The sequence below is a fragment of the Eucyclogobius newberryi genome, unplaced genomic scaffold (assembly GCF_026437365.1).
Source record: "Eucyclogobius newberryi isolate DKJ021-1_F unplaced genomic scaffold, fEucNew1.0.hap1 SCAF_5, whole genome shotgun sequence".
NCBI lineage: Eukaryota > Metazoa > Chordata > Actinopteri > Gobiiformes > Gobiidae > Eucyclogobius > Eucyclogobius newberryi.
The window spans coordinates 35487894-35505393 of NW_027316167.1; the positions used below are offsets into that span (position 1 = coordinate 35487894).

The window sequence follows — 17500 nt, forward strand, 5'->3', positions numbered from 1 at the left end:
CCTGGCAGCGGATGGCCGTCTCCTGTTGGACCTTCCTGAACCCCGCCTCCAGACTCTGGAGCTCATGCTGGGTCCGGTCCACCTTACGGTGGGTCTGTGAGATGTACAGCTCAGTGTAGATACTGCTCAGAGACGTCCTATCTCCAGCTCCTTCAACGCCTTCAGTCACACTGTCACATCTGCTCATTAAATTCTCCTTATGTTTATCTAAAACAAGAAAACATGATTTAAAAGTATTTTATACCATGCAAATGTTGGTCAGAACAAGCACAGAGGGAAAAATCTGAAACAGTTTTCAGACTTTTTTTCTTGTAAGCAGCCATATTTGTTTCGATTCAGATGACCATGTTTCTGATTGGCTAATCCATCTGTCAATCATCTGAACTTGCAGTGATTAACGCAGAGACTCGACTGATATCCATTTGTATGTAGAGATATCATTCTGGATTTCACAAGTTAGAAAAGAGGTGCTGGTTCAAAGAATTCTTACTAGAATCTGCCTATTTTCCCTCTCCATTCCTTTTTAGGAAATGAGAGGTTTGGTCTATAGGAGTTTTTGTTTGTAAGAGTTTTGTTTATACGAGTTCTTCTATTAAAGGCGGGATGGACAATTTTTCGGCGATTTGAGAACGCAGTCAGAAGTGCGCATGCCACTCCCCCGTGTGGACTGATACAACACACACGTGCGTTTGTTTATTAGCGCAACGGAGCGCATCGCATCTCTCGTCTCCCGTAGATTTCTGTCCACTTCTGCGTCAGCTCGAACTGTCTTTCTCCGTCTTCATTTTGCCCCGTACACTGAGGGAACTATATTACGATAGATCCATGCGCTTAGGCACGCAGAAACGTGGGGACGAGCCTGACGCGGCTGCAGGTGAGCGGTAGGTGCGTTTTATGATTGATACGTGGCAGGACAAATGATTTATCCACGCCACGAGGAAATATGATAACAAATTTGCTGAAAAAAATCGTCCATACCACCTTTAAGAGTGTTTTTTAAACTTCCTATAAGTTATCTGTCCTTTTCCTCTGTATCTACCTGCATTGCAACAATGAAATGTCCCCATGTGTGGACAATAAAGGAATATCTTATCTTATTTTATCTTATAAAAAAGCATCTTATGGCAATAGAGGAGCAGTGCTGTACAGCCACTTTGACCTCAGCTGTGACGGACTCAAACTTTAGACATAAGGATCCTTACTCTTTGCTGTGGGTAAATCCAGCTGAGACTGAGTGAGGTCTTCACTGTCACAGTCTAAGTCCCTGCTCCATCTGTGGAAAAATAAACACATTTATATGGTATAATCCCTGAACATAATTTTTATTTGAATGAGATTTATTTGAATAAACCTGCTACTTTGGTTTAGCAGTAAGTAAAATCTCACTCTTTGGAAGCAGATCTTGGTTCATCAGAAAAATCTGGTGGAGGAGTCTTGGACCTGAGCGAGACGGAACTGGGAGGAACCGCAGTCAGACTGAAGGGGGAGACAGAGAGCATTCATAAGAAAAACTACTATGTTTACAGGCAGTCAATATTCTGGTTTATGAAACATTGGGAATAACCAATAACTTTGTTTACATGCGTGAGCAAACAGAGTTGTTTCAATCCAAACCGCGACGCACGGACAGCATTTCCAAAGCACGGACAACGTCATGAAACAAAAGCATTTTCCACTTCTTCTTCTTGTAAGGCCACAGTTATCTTATTACATGGTTTACGGATCCGCCACACTTAGATTATTGATTTCTACAATATAAATAAAATAAATTATTATAAAAAAATGTTTTATAAAGTACGGCCGACAACTCAATATAGCATTAAATGAAATATAAAAAACGGTATTAAGTCAAAAGATAAGAGCGCATGAAGCAATTTTTGTCAAAATCCTGCGTGAGTCTGGGACGAAGCAGCTCCGTCCCTGCGCGCGGCCCCGGGAGAGCATGAGAAGACGTGCGCGCCCGTTTCCTTGTCTGCTAGGCGCAGCGCTAACTCCTTTATATTTCAAATACACATTTTAAACCCATTTACCACATTTTTTCCAGCGCGTTTTGCCGTGGCTGCACACACAGCAAAACGGCAGATAATGTACAGTCCCGGCCCGTAGCAGTAGCTTTGTTTGTGCTTTGATGCTGGTTCTGACCTACCACCAGAACTTGACATGATTCCACCTCACGATCATCATTTAATGGAAGGCAAGAACGTGAAGAAACAGAAAATAGAGCCGGAGCTGTGTCGTCCATGTTTCCACCAGAGCACCCAGACACGTTAGATGAGGTTGTGCAGTTTCCTCCTTGCACCAAAGGGTTCCTCCTCGCTCCAAACGTGTGGTGCTGTGTCACGTTTGCGTTTTGTCAAGTTTACTATTCCTGAACTCAAAAGACCAAGACTTGTTGTGTAGAACACGCGCAGAACACAAATTAATGTTACTTTTCGATGGCAAGATCCCGATCGACGTAAACGTGACCAGATAATTGGGATAGAAAAGGAGTAACCCAGGGGTAATATTCTGTTTTTTCAAATGGGTTATTGGCATTTACATGACGTAAACGTAGTCAGTGTCTTACTTTGCTGTTACAGGTTCATTGGAAAACTCTGGAGGAGGAGTCCTGGACCTCAGAGAGACGGAGCTGGGAGACAAACACAACATTTCACAGTATTCTTATGCCATATCATGCATTATTGTCAGCATTGGTATTTCATGTTTTCCAACCTAAAATAATGTTTGGTTGATAAACTCAGAGTGATTAAGGTGAATTCTTTCTGTGAATAGTGTTCCAAAGCCCTAAACCAAATGAACTGTTCCTAAACCTAATCCTAAACTTTCCCCAATTGTGACTGAATATAATGTGGAGAAAATAAATCAAATGTGAACGTTAAGCTCCGCCCCTGGACAAAATGCTGAACTTTTAGGGACAAAGTGAGGATTAGTTACCTCCTCGTAGTCCTCGTAGCAATAGTTCTTATTAAAACATAAAGGTAGAAGCAGATTGGCATTCACAAACCAATTATAATGTATTGATTATTATTTAAAGTTATGATGTTGGGATGGTTCAAAAATAGTCCAGTGTTGGTTTATGGAACTGTGCAGAGTAGACTTCCTGTTAATTCTGATCTGTTCTGCGACAATGTAAGAAAACTCTTGAAGTATTTCCTGAGTTTATTGTATAAGCAGCACTTTTGGGCCAATGAGTCTCACAGAAATATGTCACGGAAACGGCTCTTCAAAAAAAAGAACAAACAGAAGCAGTGTGCGTCATTTGAGAACCCTAAAATGTTCCCACAATAAATGTAAAAACAACTCTAAACCAGGCGAAGGTAGGTTCATAGATTAAAGATACAGCTGTAAATCCTGTGTAAATTTACTGACCCTGTAAATGTAGATGTTGTTGGATGAATGGGAAACTCTGGAGGTGGAGTCCTGGACCTTAGAGACACAGCCCTGGAAGAGGAGCAGAACTTTACATTCACGAACCTAAAAGGACCTTGGACAAATGAACACGACCTCTGGCCTGGCGACGACCCCTCTCTGCTACTGGCGTCCATCTTAAACTGCCGACTGGTCCCACCTCAACGTTATCTGTAACACAACGATTATCAGATATTGTAACACTATTTTTAAAAAGGAAAAGTATTTTTCAGACTTTAAGCCGCTACTTTTTTCCCACACTTCGATCCCTGCAACGGTGCGTCATTTTATTAGTTTTTTCTGACCACCGGGGGGCACTCTAGCAGGAAGTACAAGCGTTTGACACATTGTAGAAGAAAACGTCAGAAGACATGTCGTGTTCTCTGTATTTTATTTAAACTCAAAGACACACATGGAGCGTGGACATGCGATGTACGGCGGTCTGCAGTTTAGAACCTGGCGCATTGAAATGAGATTCTTTTGGCCTGACCCACGGGTCAACAGACAACCCTGCATCACTACCGTGGAACATATTTAGGCCAAAGGCATGGATCATACATACTTACTCCTGCTATGATAGAAATAGTCAACAATCGCCCATTCACTCATTGTGCGAATCCCCATATAAAGTTCTTGTTTGTAGCTCACAAATACATTACCCAACTCATGCACATTCTGTGCATATAAGCATGTAATGCAAAAATATTATGTTATTGTTGTATAGAGAGCCAATAACACAAAGTGTGCTCAACGCAAGTGTACTCAAAAACAACGCAAGTGCCTGTCATTGACCAGGGACCCACACAAGGGTCAGCCCTATGTTCCCCCAAGACCTGGGTTAGGGTTATATGCTGCTATATTTCATGCCGTTTATGCACACATTTTGGGGCTGTGGAACCTGAACCAGTAGCCTATGCTAGTATTAGCGTAGTTCCCCCGTTCATAGAAAAGGGGGAACATACCGGGGAATATAGGTACGCACCCCCCACACCATGGCGTAAAATGTATAGTTAGATAGGTAGATATTGACAAGAGAAGTAAAAAATATTATCACCGCAACGCCGTCTGCCCAACCAAATGTCTGCCAGATAGGATCAAATTTTGCCAAGCATGACTCACCAGTTTTTCCAAATGTCGTACTTTTTCAAACGCCTCCTAGGGCAGGGGTGTTCAAACTTTTTTCACAGAGGGCCGCATTTTTAAACTTATACGGAGCAAACCTCCCATGTTATTCCAATGGGAAAATTGCCAAATCTCTTACATTTGAACATGCTTTCACATTTACAAACTCCTTCTAGGGCATTAGCCCGATTAACCCAAAATTTGGTGAGACTCATCTACATAAGTGGGCCATCAAAATCTATCAAAGGTTTTTTAGTTGTTTTTTCTCTCCTTCTCTTTTTTTTAACGGTATAGCATAAAACATACTTTGAAGACGTACAACTGAAGAACTGAAGATGTACAACTACAGAAGAAGTACAACTACAGAAGAAGTACAACTACAGAAGAAGTACAACTACAGAAGATGTACAACTACAGAAGATGTACAACTACAGAAGATGTACAACTACAGAAGATGTACAACTACAGAAGATGTACAACTACAGAAGATGTACAACTACAGAAGATGTACAACTACAGAAGAAGTACAACTACAGAAGAAGTACAACTACAGAAGATGTACAACTACAGAAGATGTACAACTACAGAAGAAGTACAACTACAGAAGATGTACAACTACAGAAGAAGTACAACTACAGAAGAAGTACAACTACAGAAGAAGTACAACTACAGAAGAAGTACAACTACAGAAGAAGTACAACTACAGAAGATGTACAACTACAGAAGAAGTACAACTACAGAAGAAGTACAACTACAGAAGATGTACAACTACAGAAGAAGTACAACTACAGAAGACATGAAACTACAGAAGATGTACAACTACAGAAGAAGTACAACTACAGAAGAAGTACAACTACAGAAGAAGTACAACTACAGAAGAAGTACAACTACAGAAGAAGTACAACTACAGAAGATGTACAACTACAGAAGATGTACAACTACAGAAGAAGTACAACTACAGAAGATGTACAACTACAGAAGATGTACAACTACAGAAGATGTACAACTACAGAAGATGTACAACTACAGAAGAAGTACAACTACAGAAGATGTACAACTACAGAAGAAGTACAACTACAGAAGATGTACAACTACAGAAGATGTACAACTACAGAAGAAGTACAACTACAGAAGATGTACAACTACAGAAGATGTACAACTACAGAAGAAGTACAACTACAGAAGATGTACAACTACAGAAGAAGTACAACTACAGAAGAAGTACAACTACAGAAGACATGAAACTACAGAAGATGTACAACTACAGAAGAAGTACAACTACAGAAGATGTACAACTACAGTAGGTGGTAAGTAAGTGCACCTTATCAGTCGGCTGCCAACCACCATTAACATCAACAACAAAAGCTATCAAAACTTTTCCCAAAATATTGACTAGTTCAGTACATAATAATGCCCCTATTTGTAAAGCAAAGGGGCGATAGCACCACGGATTCGGAGGTAGGTGTAATAAAAGGAGGAAAATAAAGACGGGTTAGTGCCCCCTCCTCTTGCGTTTTGGGGTGGCGTGGCTGCTGTGGCGAGGCCCGATCATTGCCACTTGCGGCTATATTTATTAGGGCCGAGCGCCAAAAGCTGGCGAGAGGCCGATTAGTTACGTAAGGTCTTGCAAAGCACAGCTGCGAAAGTGCACAGAAATTATGATCTTAACGGCGCAGCCACAAATTTTTCCAAAAATATTGATATTTTCCGTAGACAATAATGACCCTATTTGTAAAGGGAAGGGAATGAGTTGTGATAGCGCCACGGGTTTGTAGTAGTTGTAATAAAAGGAGGAAAATGTACTCTTGCGTTGAGGATATATTTATTATAATTGTTGTTATTGTTGCTATAATTTTATTTTTAGAGGGTGGTAAAACTGTATAATTGTAACCGTGATAGGAAATGCTTCATATAGCTAAATGTATGTACGAACACTGAAAAAGACAAATTAATTGAAAAAGATGAATTAATTCAAAGTCCAAAGTCTGTAGAATTTGTTCATTTCCAGTCGGAAAGTCAGTTTTTCCATTTGTCTGACATCTGTAAAAGTGTCAGTCCAGTCCTTGATCGTTGGTGATGTTTGTGTCATCCATTTCTTTGTGATGGCCAATTCCAAAGGTATCCATCTATTGTGTCCATGGCAGGAGTTCTGAGGCCCAAATACATAGTTCTGAAGTTCAGAGGTGTTCCTGTGATAGTGCTTTGCCACCTGGTGCCACAGTTTCTCCGACAGTCTGCATTTTCTTTGTTGTAAATGTTTCTATTAGAGCTGGAGTTTGTTAGTCATTTGGTCCATAATGCAGTTGATGAGTCCACATTGAAAAAAAAAAAAAAAAAAAAAATAATATATATATATATATATATATATATATATATATATATATATATATATATATATATATATATATATATATATATATATATATATATATATATATATATATATAAAATTAGTTCACAAAACCCCACAAATACGAAATTTCCCCATGTGTGGACAATAAAGGAATATCTTATCTTATCTTAAAATATTTTAGGACCAGAGCAGAAAGGTTTGAGTTCAATTCAAATGTAGACTTGGTTTGGTCCTGCGCTCCGTGCAAGCGAACCTGCCCGCACCTGTTCGTTTGCCGTGATCTTAACACCTGGCAGCATATTTTTAACCCCTCAGCGAGAACACTGCTAGTTTAACTCTATGTTTAATGTAGTGCTTGTGCTTGTTGACTTTACAAACTCGTGAGAATGCATCTTGTTGGGCTCCTGTTGTTGGCCCAAACCACTAGTGGTGCGGGACTGGACCAATCAGAGGCCAGCATTGTGACAGAAGCCAAAACAACAGAACTAAAACAAACAGATGTGAACTTTTAGCGAGTGCTTAAAGTGAGCACAAAGAATGCTTTTCCCCAATGATTCTCTTAAAAGACTCTTCAGTGGGTTAGACCCCTGATCTCTTTGAGTGAGTCAGAATAATCTCTAGTTAACACAAAAACATATTTCACGAACTTTTTAAAACTACAAAGATGTGCTCCATACGTTTGACCTGATCTGCACAGCTGCGTGACCCTCTCGTCTTCACCCCCCTTTATTAACACACGTATCCCTGAACTATTACATGGCAAACCTCAAACTGTAGAAAAAGTGGCACAATGTGTGTCAGTCCAGTCGTTGGTCGTCGGTGCAGTTAATGTGAGCCATTTTAATCATTCAAAACGTTAAAGTGTTAAAAGTGGCCCGGGTCGACCACCCTGTTCGTAAAGTTTGACGGACACTGCGCAAGGACGTCATGTCCTGCCCACGCTCAGAGCCGTTTTATCAGTTTATTATGAGCAGCAGTAACTGTTACAAACACACGATGTTGTTTCAAGAAGCGGCTGTAAACACCACTTACCTCACGCACTTAACGTATGTGGACCGTGAACTCTCCGCGCTCTCTTCTCTCAGCCGCAGTTTCCGCTGCAGCTTTCGGTTTTTTTAACCGTTTCCCATGAGCAGGGCCGGCCCAAGCCTTCAGGGGGTCCTAAGCGAAAACATTTTTGGGGGCCCCTCACCACGTCATCAGAATCAGTTTTATTGCCATTGTCAGTGAACAATTCACATATGGGAACGCCACCAAAACGCCAGGGCATCCGTTTGCCATCTAGGTATATTCTCAGCACCTCACAAGCTCAAATATTGATAACTTAAAGGTGCCATAACATGCTTTTTTCACGTTTCGTAGTCTATCCTAAGTGTATAATTGATCATAATAAGTGTTGTGCAACGCCCTTAACATAATGGTTAAGAAATATCACCCAGACCTTGGACCCCTCACCAACCCGGAAATGCAGACGGCTTGGTTTGATATTCGCCCCCACCCTTGCGAAGAGCGATCTGGCTCCCCCGCCCAACCCGTGACGTAGTCTCAGAGCGCGTGTGTGCCCCGCCCACCCGTGACGTAGCCCCAAAGCTGTCTTCTCCGCAATGAGCAGCTCTTTAAACGATAGAACTTCAGATCAACACTACTTTGAGCCGAAATAAATCATGCGCAGGACAGATATATCTATAGATCTATATATATATATATATATATATATATATATATATATATATATATATATATATATAAAAGTCTTATGTCCATCATCGCGCTCTTATTTCCTGGTTTTTCGGTATCGGATAGAACTTCTCGTTTATTTTCCCGGTTGCTGCATCAAGTGCCACATAAACCTTCACCATTGTGATAATAGTAAAGAGTGTGATATCATTAATGACATTTTGGGCCTCTTTGAACCGTGTTTCGTCGTAAATCGAAGCAGAAAAACTCCGGGGCTTGTATTGGGAGACGAGCCTGCAGCAGCGCGGAGCCGGGGAGGAAGGGGGCGGAAGGCGGCAGGCGGGTGGAGAGGGGGGAGGGGGAGGGGGGATGATGACGCGTGCCTGTGAACACCCCCCGTCAGTTTGGAGATTCGAGGAAAGGAGATAGTCTGTAATATAGCTAAACACTGGGGGAATCAATCAAAAAAACACTCTGGCTACATATATGAAGCACAAATAGCAATGTAAGAAGGTTAAAAGCTCTGAAAAGTCGATTTTACATGTTATGGCACCTTTAAATCCCACAATGCAACTTGATATTACGCTGACATCACCTCTACTCCCTGTACAAATAACACACGTCCCAGATATGTTTTTGGGTGTATTTGTGGGCGTTAAGGGTCTACAGCCACATAAGCACATTAGCTGTGCCAGGAGAAAATGACTAAAGCCAGTTATTAATACATTAGTGTACTTAATTACTCAATACAATATTGGCTATGAAAAATAATTATGGTCAAATTGATTCATTTTAACTGAAAATGTAAAAGTAATAGTTATCCTTACTAATTTATCTTTTACAGCTCCCAACTGTTCCTTCTTGCTAAAGTGACAAAACAAGTTATATTAAATTAAACAAATGGCATAAGCATTGCTTGATTAACAATTAACACTGATAAAACAGTGCAAACATGTTATTCCCAGAGAATGAACAGAACGAGAAGTGAAGGTCCAAACCTCGCTATTGTGAAGAGACTGCGTTTTTGCAACTTTGCCACTTTTGTATAAAAATATATAGTATTATTCTATAACAGACGTAATCATAATATGTCTGGTTATTTTTCACTATCAATTTATTATAATTTATAACAAATAGTCTAATAATGCTTTTTAAATAAATTGAAATGTTTTATTGCTCTATTAAAAGTTAATTAGAATATAAATGTTTGTTCTGATCTGAACATCACACACTGGACTCCTGCATGAAACAATGCTGCGATGTGATTGGCTGATGGACCTTACATGCATAAACCTTTACGTTCCTCTCATTCCACGTTAAGAAGTAAAACAGACATCACGAGTCACGATTGATCTCACACATGGTGATGTGAGAGAGAGGGGACCAAACTCAAACCTGCTCATCTCTAAGTGAGGCTGCACAGGGGCTCGGGACAGGGGCCCGGGACAGGGCCGCACACTGTTCACTCCAAAGTCTCACGTCAGAGGTTCTGGACGAGACGGCGCTCGTCCGGACCGGATCTCCGCCTCTTAGTGACCCGGGGCATAGACGCCCCTCACCGGCCTCACCTGCAGCTAACACTCCCGGGCTGGTGTAAATGTTAAGCTTATTATCTTTCATTCAGACATATTATTATGCGCGGGGCAGAGCTCTCGTCGCCTCCAGCCTGAGCGAACTAATGTGACAGAATCGTGTTGTTTCAAACAGCAGCATTAACCGTCTCTTTGTAAGATAAGTTCAATACCTGGAGAGTGTTGTTGAGTTTGCAGTTTCTTTACATCGTCAAGAAGTTATTTCTTTCGTTTTTCGGCATCGGGGGGATATATTCCTCTGGACATGACATGAGGACCACGTTCTGTTGTGTTTATGTTTTGCTCTCGTTCTGCTCGCGCACAATGAAGTTGACCAATCAGCGCAGGTTTGGTGCCTTGGTTGCCATATTGTCATTATAAATAAACGCGGTTTGTGCGTTATATGTTACCGCTGTGTGCGCTGCCGCGCCAGCAGCGCTACACCAGTGGCGCACGCTGCGCTTGCACTTCGCATAAGACGGGTTGCCAGATTGGGGGCCCTCTTAACGCCTCGGGGCCCTATGCGGCTGCTTAGGTCGCTTATAGGCTGGGCCGGCCCTGGCCGTGAGTTCAGACAGTGCAACGGGACAGACACGCTTCTCCTGAACATGTCAGAGAAAGACAAGAAAATTACACAAACGTTTCACAGATATCGTCATTTCTTCTTAAACGTGGAAAATAAAATGAAAAATGCATAAAATTGAATAAAAAAATAAAACTATTTAGACTATAAATATCAATAATAACAATATTTTTTTTTAAAAATGTTAAAATGTAATAAGATATAGCTAAACATATCGCCCTTGATTTCCTTAAGACAATGAGAGGAAAGACTTGACTCTGAGGTCACGTTGATTTTTACGACGGAGTATAAGGGCCAACCAAGAAAAAAAAAATGCGCTGCACTACGAGAATAAAGTCATTAATTAATGAGGAAAAAGACGTTAATTAATGAGAAAAAAGTCAAAGTCAGAAAAAAGTCGTAAATTAACAACAATAAACTCATTAGATAACGGGGGAAAAAGTCATTAATTAATGAGAAAAAAAACTCGTTAATTAATGAGAAAAACTCCTTAATTAACGAGAAAAAAGTTGTAGTTTAGGGGCCGATTCAAAGTGACTTGAGCAGTTCACTTTCAGCCCCACGGTCAGGACGCAAAAGAACGGGCTTGGATGAGCTGACATTTTAGAACTACATAAAAGTCAATTTATGATAATAGATGTAAAAGTGTTTCCTAGTCTTTAAAACGATGTCTTACGTGTGTTGATTACAAGACAAGACACTGCGTTTAGCAGCACCTTTCCTGTTACGCATCATCCACAAACTGTTGGATAAACGCTTTACTTTCTCCATGATGCAGCTGTAGTGCACCATGGGCTCAAACAGCAGCCGTGCTCCGTGCCACAGCCGCCCGCAGACAGGTGGAGCAGCCTGCAGACAGGTGTTCAAGTAGCCGCGGTGTATGACCTAGCGAAGTCGATGTCAGACACTGTAATATTTTCTGGTCCCCTGCCCAATCGGATCAATGCTGAATTGTACAGCCGTCTCTCAGCATTCAACAACTGGTTATCCAGATGGTGCCCTCAAAACAACGTTGTCTTTATTGATAACTGGAGTGCATTTTGGGGAAAGCCCGGGCTCATACGCAGGGATGGCATCCATCCGACTTCGGAGGGTACATCCCTATTAGTTCGGAATTTGACCGATAGTCTTAGTCGTGTTAAGTGACTGTGGCACGACGAGGGTGTTGCAGGCAATTTTACATTAATATTTAACTAAAGGGGTAGATTTAACAACACCAACAACGCCACTTGGGATAGGCCCAGGACCGAAATTAAAAGTGAAGGACACACGGGTTTGTTATTGGCAGACACTTGGTTCAGTTTAGATATATTTTAATTGTCTTTTCGGTTAATTAACCAGTTAAATATACATTCAGGTCAACTCGCATCCACACTCACGGAGCCTGCCACGCCAGATGCAGGACCGCCACATCAGACAGTACCATTACAGGAAAATAAAACAATGAATAAGAAAGAGACAAGACCAGACTAAAGACAAGACAATTCACAGGTCGTCCTCAGTGCCGCCGCTCCACGCAACAGCTTCCGCGATCTCCCATTACCACTTCCCTGGCGCACCACGCCTCAATCCACAGGCTTTACGCCAGACAGTCGGGGCAAATGACAGCGGAACCGACTAAACGTGGATGAGAACGTGACCGACAGCGACAGTGGGGCATAGGCCACCAGACACACGCAGGAGCGTTACACCAGCGAGACGTTGCAGAGGTGAGGGCCTAGGAGCGACGGCACTGAGGACGACGGGAGCCCAACCCTCGGCGCAACCCGGAAGTGACAGCAGTGTCAAAGGCCAGAGAGCGAGAGCTAGCGGGAGCACCCTTTTATAGGAGCCCCCTGGCGGTAGAAAATGGCAGGCGCGCCCTGCCACATGACCATCTAGGGATGAGCCCCAGGTGCAGAGCAGCAGTTCAAGACGCTCCTCTGTCGCTGAACTCTCGCCCGTTCTGTTACATGTGAAGTGTTCAGATTCAAGACAGATAGAGACTGTGTGTGTCCCTCATGTCCCTCGTACAAATAATGCCAAAAAGTCACATCTCAGAAAAAATATTTCAGGCGTCAGACCAAATAACTTAAGGAAAATAACAATCACAAATGACACAAATACACAAATGAATAAACACGTAAAATGTGGACTGCTAAACATTAGAGCAATTTCCTCCAAATCGCTCTTTGTTAATGAATTAATTAGTGACTATAACATAGATCTTCTAGCTCTAACTGAAACGTGGCTTCAACAAGACGACTACGTCAGACTAAATGAGTCCACCCCACCCAGCCATGTAAACTTTCAGACTGCCAGGAGCACAGGCCGAGGTGGTGGTGTGGCAGTGATCTCCCACTCAAGCCTACTTATGAGCCCTAAAACTAACAATGCATTTCACTCATTTGAAAGCCTTATGCTGTCGATCACATGTCCAAATATGAAAAACCTAAAAGGAGTTTTGTTCATAGTTATCTACCGACCCCCTGGTCCCTACTCAGAGTTTTTAACAGAGTTTTCTGACTTTACATCAAACTTAGTGTTAGCCTGGGATGAAATAGTTATAGTTGGAGACTTTAATATCCACGTGAACATGAGTGATGACGCTCTAAGTAATGCCTTCAGCGCCTTGTTAGACAGCATCGGTTTCACTCAGAATGTAAATAAACCGACTCACACTCACAAGAACACTCTGGATCTTGTCCTAACGTATGGAACAGAGATTAGTGACCTCATTGTCCTCCCTCAAAACCCTATATTGTCAGATCATTTCCTAATTACCTTTCAGTTTATTCTTAAAGATCATCCAGTCCCACAAAATAAAGTTATAATGAAAAGGACAATATCTGAAAAATCTATCTCAAAATTCAAAGAAATAATAGAGCCAATATTCAGTGACATGTCATGTGATCCTGCTGAGAACAGTTTTAGTCCCAGTTTAAGTGATCAATGTGTCGACTTGACCATGAATTCTCTGAAGTCTGCTCTTGACGTTGTCGCGCCGTTAAAACAGAAGATCATTAGGCCAAAGCGCGCCTCCCCATGGTACAACCAAGAACTGCGTTCACATAAACAAAGAGTTAGAAAGTTAGAGGGATTATTTTGTCGCTCTCACACCGAAGAATCCCTAAAAGCATGGAAAAGCTGCCTGCTGTCCTATAAGCAGGCTCTGCGTAAGGCCCAAACCAGATATTATTCAAATCTAATAGAAGTCAACAAAGGTAACACTAAATTCCTTTTCAGCACTGTAGCTAGGCTAACAAACTGTCACAGTGCAGTAGAGCCCTAAATCCCAGCTTCTCTCAGCTCTGATGATTTCCTCCTATTTTTTAACAATAAAATAAAAACAATCAGAGATAAATTAGATGAAATTACCCCCGCTATTAGCCCTGAACTAGCCCAAGCTGTAAATCTAACGTCCCATATAAATCCACCTGTAAACCTAGAAAGGTTCACAGCTGTTGATCAAGCAGAGATAACTTCAGCCATTATGTCCTCTAAAAGCTCAACTTGTGTCCTAGACCCCATTCCAAGCAGACTCCTCAAAGACATTCTTCCCCTAATTATAGACCCTATTCTTAATATAATAAATACTTCACTCGAAAGTGGCTATGTTCCACAGTCCTTCAAACATGCAGTCATTAAACCTCTTCTGAAAAAGCCTAATCTAGATCCCGACCTATTGGTAAACTACAGACCTATTTCAAATCTTCCCTTCGTCTCTAAAATCCTTGAAAAAGTTGTAGTAAAACAGCTTTGTCGCCACCTGCAGGACAATAACTTATTTGAAGTTTTCCAGTCAGGGTTCAGAGCCCACCACAGCACTGAAACTGCACTAGTTAAAGTCACAAATGATTTGTTATTAGCCGCTGACGATGGACTGGTCTCAATCCTGGTTCTGTTGGACCTCAGCGCAGCGTTTGACACCATTGACCACAACATTCTACTGCAGAGGTTAGAATGTGATGTAGGTGTTGGAGGAACAGCCCTCAGCTGGTTTAAATCCTATTTATCTGATAGGTTCCAATTTGTTAATGTAAACAAGAGCTCCTCACCATGCTCTAAAGTAATTTACGGTGTGCCACAGGGTTCGGTACTCGGTCCAATTCTGTTTACTCTTTATATGCTGCCATTAGGCAACATTATCAGAAAGCATGACACTAACTTCCACTGCTATGCAGATGACACTCAGCTGTATTTATCAATGAAACCTGATCAGAGCGATCAAGTAGACAGACTTAGTGCTTGTGTGAAGGATATAAAAGCCTGGATGACACTTAATTATCTGCTTCTTCACCCAGAAAAAAACGAGGTCATTGTGCTTGGCCCTAAGCATCTACGAGACGCTCTATCTGAGCAGATAGTCACACTGGACAATGTTAGTGTACCCTCCAGTTCTACTGTAAGAAACCTTGGAGTCTTATTTGACCAGGAGCTCTCATTTAAAGCTCATATAAATCAAGCTTGTAAAACAGCCTATTTCCATTAGCGCAACATCGCCAAAATCAGAAGAATCCTGCCTAAAAGTGATGCCGAAAAGCTTATCCATGCATTTGTAACGACTAGATTAGACTACTGTAACTCCCTGCTTGCAGCGTGTCCTAAAAGCTCCATAAAAAGCTTTCAACTGGTTAAAAATGCAGCAGCAAGATTACTAACAGGAACAAAAAGAAGAGAGCACATTACGCCGGTGCTGAAGTCTCTTCACTGGCTCCCCGTCGAGTCTAGAATCAAATTCAAAATTCTACTCTTGACCTACAAAGCCATAAATGACATGGCCCCATCCTACCTCAAAGATGCTATAGAACCATATCATCCAAACAGAGCTCTTCACTCTCAGAATGCCGGCCTTCTGGTGGTGCCAAGAGTCTCTAAAAGTACTGTAGGAGGTAGAGCGTTTAGCTACCAAGCTCCTGTGTTATGGAATCAGCTCCCGACCCATGTTAAATATGCTGACACAGTCTCTTCATTTAAGTCCAGGCTTAAAACGTTCCTCTTCGAAATCGCTTATGGTCAGACTAGTTAGGAACAGAAAGATAAACCCACAGCTTCAGCTACGCTGCCCTAGGAGTAACTATGCTGGGGGAAGTATGACAGCTTGAGCACTATCCTCTTCTTCTGACTACTTATGCTATCAAACAATATTTATTTTTTGATTCCACTTGCAAACTGTTCACCGCCTTCTTTTCTTTCTCTCACTCCTGAGGACCTGTGGACCCAGATGCCCCTCCCCTGGTGAAGTGGTCCCTGCCCTGTGTGGACGGTCCCTCATCTGCCTGAGGAGTGGGTCCAGCTCGCCCCCGATGGTCCCTCATCTGCCTGAAGAGTGGGTCCAGCTCGACTCAGACGGTCCCTCTTCTGCCTGAAGAGTGGGTCCAGCTCCAGTCTCCTCGTGTCCGTCTGTCCGTCTGTGAGAGTCGGATCTCTCCTTCACTGGAACTCCTCCAGGTTTCTACGCTTTTTTCCCAAAGAGGTTTTTTTTGTAGTTTTTCCTGGCCGAGAAGGAGAGTCTAAGGACAGAGGACCCTGGGACATCGTCCCTCGCCACCACAGACATTGTCTGACTCCATCGCCACCACAGACACTGTTGATTCATTTCTACCTGTGGCCCTCAGAGGCAACTGTTGTTGTGATTTTGGGCCTTACAAAAATAAATTGATTTGATTTGATTTGATTTGGAGCAGCCTGCAGACAGGTGTAGCAACCTGCAGACAGGTGGAGCAGCTGGAGCAGCCTGCAGACAGGTGGAGCAGCCTGCAGACAGGTGGAACAGCCTGCAGACAGGTGGAGCAGCCTGCAGACAGGTGGAGCAGCTGGAGGAGCCTGCAGACAGGTGGAACAGCCTGCAGACAGGTGGAGCAGCCTGCAGACAGGTGGAGCAGCTGGAGGAGCCTGCAGACAGGTGGAGCAGCCTGCAGACAGGTGGAGCAGCCTGCAGACAGGTGGAGCAGCTGGAGCAGCCTGCAGACAGGTGGAGCAGCCTGCAGACAGGTGGAGCAGCCTGCAGACAGGTGGAGCAGCTGGAGGAGCCTGCAGACAGGTGGAGCAGCCTGCAGACAGGTGGAGCAGCCTGCAGACAGGTGGAGCAGCTGGAGCAGCCTGCAGACAGGTGGAACAGCCTGCAGACAGGTGGTGCAGCCTGCAGACAGGTGGAGCAGCTGGAGCAGCCTGCAGACAGGTGGAGCAGCCTGCAGACAGGTGGAGCAGCCTGCAGACAGGTGGAGCAGCCTGCAGACAGGTGGAGCAGCCTCGGTGTTCACACATGCTCTGCTCCTCTGTAGTGTTGTTTCTCTACGTGGGCACTTTGCGCACAATCACTATTCCCACGTGCTCTTTGTGTGCACTTAAGTTTTATGCACCGATTCTAACCTTTTGTGATCCCTTGGACAAACTCAGTAAAACACACAGAACACAAAACATCTGTCTGCAATCTGCGCTTCCACTCAGCTCGTCCTGACGCCTGGATCGTGATTGGCACAGCCAAAAAGCAATATGTTTTACGCACATGCATCATCCATACATCATCCATACAACATGGCATGAGCTCCAGCCCGCATCATAAAGATCATCTATTGTGGGCTTTTGTATTCACTTTTAACCAAGCGCCATTTGCGTCCTGGCGGTGGTGTGTTTGTGTGTTTAATGAAGACTCCAGACAGATGCATTTGACTCAGTGTATTATATTTATATACTTGTCAGATCGGCTTCATAGCTTTATACACAGTTCATACAAGAGCGCTGTTACTGGACTGTACCATCAGAGGTGGAGCCAGACATTCTAAACATCCGGGGCTTAGCCCAAAA

At 42.9% G+C, this 17500-nt stretch overlaps 1 protein-coding gene across 3 annotated transcripts in view; it reads right to left on the bottom strand.

The window, feature by feature from the left end:
* The window catches only part of LOC140381269 (NACHT, LRR and PYD domains-containing protein 12-like), an 18633-nt gene extending 10659 nt beyond the window's left edge, over positions 1-7974 (bottom strand). Inside the window, exons 1-7 of one of the 3 annotated variants that reach the window (XM_072465300.1) lie at positions 7916-7966; positions 3505-3579; positions 3370-3441; positions 2567-2629; positions 1387-1476; positions 1203-1273; positions 1-207 (exon numbers count right to left, since the gene is read on the bottom strand). The exon at positions 1-207 is cut by the window's left edge and continues 1534 nt beyond it. In XM_072465300.1, coding sequence (XP_072321401.1) covers positions 1-207; positions 1203-1273; positions 1387-1476; positions 2567-2629; positions 3370-3441; positions 3505-3545 — 544 coding nt within the window. In that variant the 5' untranslated portion in view covers positions 3546-3579; positions 7916-7966. Of the gene's footprint in view, positions 208-1202; positions 1274-1386; positions 1477-2566; positions 2630-3369; positions 3580-7915 lie in introns of all 3 variants that reach the window. The other 2 variants (XM_072465299.1, XM_072465301.1) reach the window with 2 other exon arrangements.
* Between the last annotated feature and the right edge of the window lie 9526 nt (positions 7975-17500).